Below are 8,646 nucleotides of genomic sequence, written 5' to 3'. Positions count from 1 at the left end.
TTTTTTTTTCCTTTCCTTCTTTCGTGTGTGTGTGTGTGTGTGTGTGTGTGTGTGTGTGTGTGTGTGTGTGTGTGTGTGTGTGTGTGTGTGTGTGTGTGTGTGTGTGTGTGTGTGTGTGTGTGTGTGTGTGTGTGTGTGTGTGTGTGTGTGTGTGTGAAAAATTTGCTCAATGATTATAATGCTCTTTTTTTCCCTTTCCTTCCCTCGTGTGTATTTGTGTGTCTGTGTGTGTGTGTGTGTGTGTGTGTGTGTGTGTGTGTGTGTGTGTGTGTGTGTGTGTGTGTGTGTGTGTGTGTGTGTGTGTGTGTGTGTGTGTGTGTGTGTGTGTGTGTGTGTGTGTGTGTGTATTTAAGTGTATGTGTGAAAAAAATTCGTTCAATGATTCTAATGCTTTTTTTTTTCCTTTCCTTCCTTCGTGTGTGTTTGTGTGTCTGTGTCTGTGTCTATGTGTGTGTGTGTGTGTGTGTGTGTGTGTGTGTGTAGGTGGCTAAGCTGAGCGGCAACGGGTGGCGGTGTGACGTGCTGGAGCGGGTGTTGTGGATGAAGAACTGGATGACACACTCGTCCGTCCACTTCTACAGGTCACACAGCATCAGGTGAGCAGCTCATACCATTACCTGCCCGACCTCCCTCCCTTCCTCTCTTACCTCTCTTCTGTTCCTCTCCCCTTACTTGTCCCCCACTCTCCTCTTCAATTACCTCTTCATTTTCTATCTCTCCTTCACCTCTTCTCTCCATCTTCCTTCCCTTCCTTCACCTTCCTCTCTCCCTCCCTCCCTCGCTTACCTCTCCTCTGTTTCTCTCCACTTACCTGTCCCCTCCTCTCCTTTCATTTCATTTACCTCATCCTTTGCTCTCTCTCCCTTACCTCTTCTCTCCATCTCCCTTCCCACCCTTCACCTTCCTTCCTCTCTCCCTCCCTCACTTATTTGATCTCTTTCTTCCTTCCCTCCTTTCCTTAACCTTCCTCCATTTCCTCTTTCCCGTCCTATACCTGTTCTACCTCCCTCACTCACTCTCTTTCTTACCTCTCCTCTGTTCCTCTCCTCTTCCTTAACCTCTTCATTTGCTCTTTCTCCCGTACCTCTTCTCTCCATCTCCCTTCCCTTCCTTCACCTTCCTTCCTCTCTCCCTCCCTCACTTACTTAATCTCTCTCCTCCTTCCCTCCTTTCCTTATCCATCCTCCATTACCTCCCTCCTCCCTCCCTCACTGCCTCACTCTTCCCTCTCACTTTCCTCCTTTCTTTACCTCTCCCCTCCCTTTATTCACCTTTCTTTACCACTCCCCTTCATCTCTCCTTCCCTTCCTCTCTTACCTCTCTCTCTCTCTCTTCCTCACCTTCCTCCCTCTCTCCACTCTCACTTACTTAACCTTCCTCCTCCTTCCCTCCTTTACTACAACTTCCTCTATTTCCTTCCTTCCTTTCTTTAACTGTCCTCCCTTTCTCCCTCTTTTACCTTTCATTATTTCTCCCTTCCTTCACCTTCCTCCTTACCTCTCTCACTTAACTGTACCTCTGCTCTCTCTCCCTTTCCTCCCTTCCTTCACTTTCCTCCCTTCCTCTCCTAACTCTCCTCTCCCTCTCCCTTCCCTTCCATCTTCACCTTCCTCCCTTCCTTCGCCCTTCCTTCCTTTACCTGCCTACCATCTTTCTATCTCCTCTTACATCATCTTCCCATTTTCTTTCACATCTTCCCATCTTCTTTCCCATCATCACCCCATTTTCTTTACCATCATCTTCCCATTTTCTTTCCCATCATCTTCCCATTCTCTTTCACATCATCTTCCTATCTTCTTTCTCATCATCTTCCCATCTTCTTTTCCATCATCTTCCCATTTTCTTTTACAACTTCCCATTTCCTTTCACATCTTCCCATCTTTTTTCACATCATCTTCCCATTTTCTTTTACATCTTCCCATTTTCTTTCACATCATCTTCTTTTCCATAATCTTCCCATTTTCTTTTACATCTTCAGATTTTATTTCACATCTTCCCATCTTCTTTTCCATAATCTTCCCATTTTCCTTTACATCTTCCCATTTTCTTTTCCATCATCTTCCCATATTCTTTCACATCAACTTCCCATTTTCTTTTCCATCATCTTCCCATTTTCATTCACACTATCTTCCCATTTTCTTTCCCATCATCTTCCCATTTTCTTTCCCATCATCTTCCCATTTTCTTTCCATCATCTTCCCTTTTCTTTCCCATCATCTTCCCATTTTCTTTCACATCATCTTCCCATTTTCTTTCCCATCATCTTCCACTTTCTCTCATCATCTTCCCATTTTCTTTCCCATCATCTTCCCATTTTCTTTCCCATCATCTTCCCATTTTCATTCACACCATCTCCCCATTTTCTTTCCAATCATCTTCCCATTTTCTTTCCCATCATCTTTCCATTTTCTTTCACACCATCTCCCATTTTCTTTCACATCTTCCCATTTCTTTCACATCTTATCATCTTCTTGACCATCATCTTCCCATTTTCTTTCACACCATCTTCCCATCTTCTTTTCCATCATATTCCCATTTTCTTTCACATCTTCCCATTTTCTTTCACATCTTCCCATTTTCTTTCACATCATCTTCCAATTTTGTTGATCATCTTCCTTTTTTCTTTCAAATCTGCAGATTTTCTTTCACTCCATGTCCCCATTTTTTTTTCTATGATCCTCCCCATTTTCTTTCACACCATCTCCCCATCTTCTTTCACACCATCTTCCCTTTTTCTTTCACATCATCATCCCATTTTCTTTCACACCATCTTCCCATCTTCTTTCACATCATCCTCCCATTTTCTTTCACACCATCTTTCCATCTTCTAATCCCATACTCCTTTCCTACACCTGCCCTTCCCGTCCCTTCTCGGCCTTTCCCTCCCTCTCTCCTTCCTTCTTTTCCTTCCTCTTCTCTGCCTCCGTCCTTCCTTTCCTCCCTTCCCTTTCTCCATCCCTCTTTCATCTACCTTCCTCTTCTCTTCCTCCTTCCTCCCTTCCCTTATCTTCCTGTATTCTCTTGATAGATTTTCGTCTTGTTTTTCTTTCTCTCTTTCCCTTCCCTTCCCTTCATCTTCCAACTGTTCATTGTTCTCTAGACTTCAATTCTCTTACACTGTGGTAGTCTTGTTTATTCAGTGTTTTCATTTCTATCTATTTCGTCCACTCTCTCTCTCTCTCTCTCTCTCTCTCTCTCTCTCTCTCTCTCTCTCTCTCTCTCTCTCTCTCTCTCTCTCTCTCTCTCTCTCTCTCTCTCTCTCTCTCTCTCTCTCTCTCTCTCTCTCTCTCTCTCTCTCTCTCTCTCTCTCTCTCTCTCTCTCTCTCTCTCTCTCTCTCTCTCTCTCTCTCTCTCTCTCTCTCTCTCTTTCCATTTTTTATATGTCCGTAAGTGTTCTGTTATAATCCGTAACTGCACTTTATCCACCCTCGCCAATATTCCTTCTCTCTAAGTATAATCGGTTTTGTCTTTTATTATTTTCACCATTTTCCCTATCTCTATCTTTTTTCATTGTTTTGCTTCCTCTTTCTGCTGATAAACTGTTCTATATTTCACTTTAATTTGTCTTTTTTTATTATATTACTCCATCGTTTTTTTCATTTCAGTTTTTGGTGTTTTTTGCGAGTTACATTTTTTTCATTATACTGTTAAGCTTTTCTACTTTTCACTCTAATTTCTTTTTTTCTATTTCTCTATCTGTGTTTCCCTTCAAATGCGTAGTTTTTGTTGTTGTTTTTATTCTTGATCGACGGATAATTATTTCCATTTCTTCATTCTACTAAAAGCCTCTTCTAGGTTTTACTAATTTTTCTTTTTTTTATATCCCTCTATCTCTTTTCCCTTCCAGTTTCGTATTTTTTGTTGTTTTGTTTATTTTGTTATTCGATCCACGGCTAATTACATCCATTTTTTTTTTCATTCAACTAAAAAGCCTCTTCGTTTTTTTACTCATATATATACCTTTTTTTCTTCTATTCATCTCTCACTTTTTTCTTCAGATTCGTAGGTGTTGTTTTATTCCTAATTATTTCCTTTTTTTTTTATTCTACTAAAAGCCTCTTCGATCTTTTATTCATATTTATCTTTTTTCTTCTAGCCCACTATCACTTTTTTTCCTTCAGATGCGCAGTTGTTATTTTGTTCCTATTTTGTTACTCGACCGACGGATAATTATTTCCATTTTTTTTTCATTCTACTAAACGCCTCTTCTATTTTTTACTACTTTATCTTTTTTTTCTATCCCTCTATCTCTTTTTCTCTTCAGATGCGTAGTTTTTGTTGTTGTTTTGTTCCTATTTTGTTACTCGATCAAAAGGTTATCATTTCTATATTTTCATTTCACTAAAAGCCTCTTCGATTTTTTACTAACTTATCTTCTATCCCTCTATCTCTTTTTCCCTTCTAGATGCGCAGTTTTTTGTTGTTGTTTTGTTCCTATTTAGTTACTCGATCAACGGATATTTTTTTCTTTTTTTTCACTCTACTAAAAGCCTCTTCGATTTTTTACTCATATTTACATTTTTTCTTCAATCCCACTATCACTTTTTTTTCAGATGCGCAGTTTTTTTATTCCTGATTATTTCCATTTTTTTCGCTCTACTAAAAGCCTCTTCAATTTTTTACTCATATTTACCTTGTTTTCTTCTATCCCACTATCACTTTTTTTCTTCAGATGCGCAGTTTTTTGTTGTCGTTTTGTTGCTATTTCGTTACCATCTCTGTGCGTAACGAACTCGTCCCTTTCTCTTTCTACTACGTAATAACCGGTTCTATCTTTCACTAATCTAACCTTTCTTCTCTATGTCATTCTTTTCCCTTTGGTTCCCACGTTTTAGTTTACTTTTAGTTTACCAATTGTCTTATTCTTTGTATAATTGATTTCACTGTTCACTACTTTTTCCTTTTATTTCTATATGGATATCTTATATCTTCTGCGCAGTTTATATTTTGCCGATTCTGTTACTTTACGGATAATCGGTTTCACTTTTCACTAATATATCTTTCTACCTATATTTCTTGTCACTAACTTAACTTGTTTTATATACATCTTTCTTTTCCTTTAGATGATCAGGTTTTACTTTGCCATTTGTGTCACTCTAAGTTTTATCGGTTCTGTTTTTTCACTACTTTAACCTCTCTTACATAGCTTCCCTCTGTATCTTCTGAGCAGGATGCATATTGCTTAATGTGTTACTCTACGGATTCTCGGTTCCACGTTTCACTAATCTAACCTTTTCATCATTTCTTTTCCTTTTGATGCGCAGGTTGTATTTTGACGATTCTGTTTACTATCCGGGTTCTAATTTTCCGAAAATTTAATTTTTCTATCACTTTTCTATATCTAATACATATACTTTTTTTTTACATCTAAATGCACAGGTTGTATTTTGCCATTTATGCTACTTTGGATATTCGGTTAGACTTCTCACTAATCTTACCTTATTTTCTGTATCTCTCTTTTATATTATTTTCTTCTAATAATCGGTTCCATTTTCCACTAATCTAACCTTTTTCCTATATCTATCTTCTATATCTTCTGCGCAGGTTGTATTTTGCCGATTTTATTTACTCTACGAATAGTCGGTTCCAGTTTTCACTAATATAGCTTTCTACCTGTCTTTTCTTTTCACTAAATTAACCTTTCTTTACATATCTTTCATTTCCATTGGGTGATCAGGTTTTATTTTGCCACATATGCTACTCTACGGACAATCAGTTCCCTATTTCACTAACTTTTCTAAACCCCTCTCCCTCTCTCTCCTCAGGTGCGCCGTTCCCACCACTCTCGGCTACAAATACGTCATGCTTCTTGAGGACAGCGACTTCCCGACCACAACTACCATCGCCTCCCACCTCCTTACCACCACGATCCCCCCTACGACAACCACCACTACCACCACCACTACCACTAGCATCTCTGCGACTCTGGACATCATCACGGACACACACAACAGCAGTGAGGAGAGTAACGCTACGATGAGGATGACGGAAGAGAGTATTTTTATAATGGATGATGAGGATGAAGCAGCCGTGACCAGCGCCCCACGTCACGAACCCCCGCCAGTCAACGCCTCAGTGAGTTACGTGGACGTGGAGACAGCGGCCACGACAGACATCCACCACAGACAACACCAGAGGACACAGCACCACCCCGACGGCTGTAGCATCCTCCCAAAGGGCACCGCGCCTTCTCCACGCCAACCCACGCCTACAACGACTCCCACGAACGCCCCACGCCCACCACGCTGCCATGCTGGATCATACACAACAGCATGCCGCCTTTGACCACCATGCCACCGTGCACCCCCCAGCGGCCCCAAGGAGCAGCGCAAAGCCTCGCCTGGGGGTGGCACTGCACGGTGAGACGGTCCGGGAGAAGGCGACGCTCAAGGCACACAAGCCACCCAGAAAAATTCGTAATAAAGACACAGAGAAGAAGCGCCACCCATCAAGACCCTCCGCGCGGCCCTCCAGCATCCTGGAGCACACCAAGGACCTCTGGGTGTTCCGCGGCGCTGACAACCACGGCCTGAGTCCCGGCTAGCCGCTGCCTCTCGGTCGTCTCAGCCGCGGCCACGTCAACGACTGGGCGGTGGTGGGCGCGGGCGTGGTGGCCTCTTCAGTGGGCGTGGCCTTGCTGGTGTGTGGGTTTCTCCTTGCCCGAGGGCGTAGCAAAGCCGGGCCCATGTGGGAGGCGTCCTCGTACTAGCGTGAGGGAGCGGAAGAGGACGTGGTGATGGCGGTGGGCGGCAGCAGCGAGGAGGACGAGGGGACGCTCACGGAGTCCGAGAGGACCGTGGGCGTGGTGACGGAGACCCACCGCGGCCTCAGCAACCGCCTCTACCTCCTGCTGCAGAGGGACACGGCCACCGGTATCACCCCAGACACGCTGCCAGACCCCCGCTCACCCTCCCCGGCTGACCCCACCACGTCCCCCGCCTGGCACTGACCCCCCGGCCCGCCCCTCGCCGCCCCGCCCCTCCCACGCCCTTAAGGAGAAGAAGGGAGTCAGTTTCCTGCCTCGGCTCCTCCCTCGCCGCTAACTGGCATTAAGGATTCCGCTCGCCTCGACACGGGACTATACTTTGGGAGCCCGCCGCGCCGACCCTCACCTGGACTTATTTCTCTCTCCCCTCTCCTTCCCCTCTCCCTCTCTCTCCCTGTCCGCCGCGGGGTGCCACACGGACGCAGCAACAAGGCAGCAGCATCACCGTTCGTGCGTGTGTGTGTGCGTGCGCCGGGACACCAGTGATTCATAGTATTAATGCGTTTATGTTTATGTTAGTCAGATGTCTTGGTGTCATTAATCGTTTTGGGGTCTCGAGGCTCAAAGTGATGAAGACGAAGCAGCTCGGGATGAAAGATAAAACCCAACCCTAAGCCTCCCACGCCTCTCATACAGTAAAAGGGACTCCATAAGCTCATCCAAGACTCTAAACATAGGCCTTGTACAGAGCCTTGCCCATGTGTTAGAGGGAAGAAAGAGCAGAAAGAAATATAGAAAGAAAGATAAGATCCAACCCTAAACCTCCCACGCCTCTCATACAGTAAAAGGGACATTGTAAGCTCACGTAAGACTCCTGTAAAGGTAAAACAGTAAATATAAACCATTCCGAGAGCCTTGTCGATATGTTAGCGGGAAGAAAGAGAAAAAAAGAAAGAAAGAAAAACCCCAATCCTACGCCTCCAACGATCCCCATGACACTAAATGAGACTCCGTAAGCTCATCCAAGAATCTAGTAAGCATAAGCCTTGCCGAGAGCCTTGCCCATGTTAGTCTCTGCCCCGCCCTCTCTCCCTGGCGATGGTCCGTCTCTCCGAGGTGTTGCCGGGTCAAGGCCGCGAGGGAATAAGACAGTGCGTGGCCGTTAGCGGTGTTAATGAAGAGTGACGTGAGGGAACTAGGGTGTGGGTGTGTGGGTGTGTGCCTACGTAGCTAGCTGGTCCTGTTAGGCCTGGTCGCTGCTAGGGATGTGATGGAGTGGGGAAAAGAGCAAAGAGTGAGAAATTATGAAAGAATGAGAAAGGAAGAGTAATGAATAGGAAATAAGGAAAAATAAGAAAGGGTAAAGAGTAAAACAAAAATAGGAAAAGTGTAAGGAGTTAGACAAGTGAGAAGGAACTAGACTGAAAAGTATAGAGTGGGGAAAAGAGTAAAGAGTGAGAAAGTATGAAAGAATGAGAAAGGAGGAGTAAAGAATAAGAAATAAGGAAAAATAAGAAGGAGTAGAGAGTAAAACAAAACTAGGAAAAGTGTTAGGAGTTAGACAAGTAAGAAAGATTTAGACCAAAAAGTATAGAGTGAACGAGGAGGATTATGCCCCTGTGCCAATTTGTACGCAGTAAGGAATGTGTGTAAAACTAGGGTGAGCATTACTTGTGCCAATTTGTACGCGGTAAGGAAGGTATTAATATGATGGTCAGTATTATGTGTGCCAATTTGTACGCTAAGAATGGTGTAGAAAGATGGTCAGCATAACTTGTACCAATATGTACGCGGTATATGAATATAATGTATGTTTAACAAGGGTGAGGATAACGTGTGCCAATTTGCACGCGATAAGGAAGGTATAGGATCAGTATTATGTGTGCCAATTTGCACGCGATAAGGAAGGTATAGGATCAGTAATACGTGTGCCAATTTGT

The 8,646-nt window shown here is 43.6% G+C and overlaps 1 protein-coding gene across 1 annotated transcript; it reads left to right on the top strand.

Moving 5' to 3' along the window:
- Positions 1-492: 492 nt before the first annotated feature.
- On the top strand, positions 493-6,285 carry LOC126989396 (location of vulva defective 1-like). Its single transcript, XM_050847999.1, has 2 exons — positions 493-596; positions 5,766-6,285. The coding sequence occupies exons 1-2, from the start codon at positions 541-543 to the stop codon at positions 6,283-6,285; spliced, it is 576 nt and encodes a 191-aa protein (XP_050703956.1). The 5' UTR covers positions 493-540.
- Positions 6,286-8,646: the final 2,361 nt, after the last annotated feature.

This window comes from Eriocheir sinensis, unplaced genomic scaffold (genome assembly GCF_024679095.1).
Source record: "Eriocheir sinensis breed Jianghai 21 unplaced genomic scaffold, ASM2467909v1 Scaffold115, whole genome shotgun sequence".
NCBI lineage: Eukaryota > Metazoa > Arthropoda > Malacostraca > Decapoda > Varunidae > Eriocheir > Eriocheir sinensis.
This window is presented reverse-complemented; position numbering and strand designations above follow the sequence as displayed.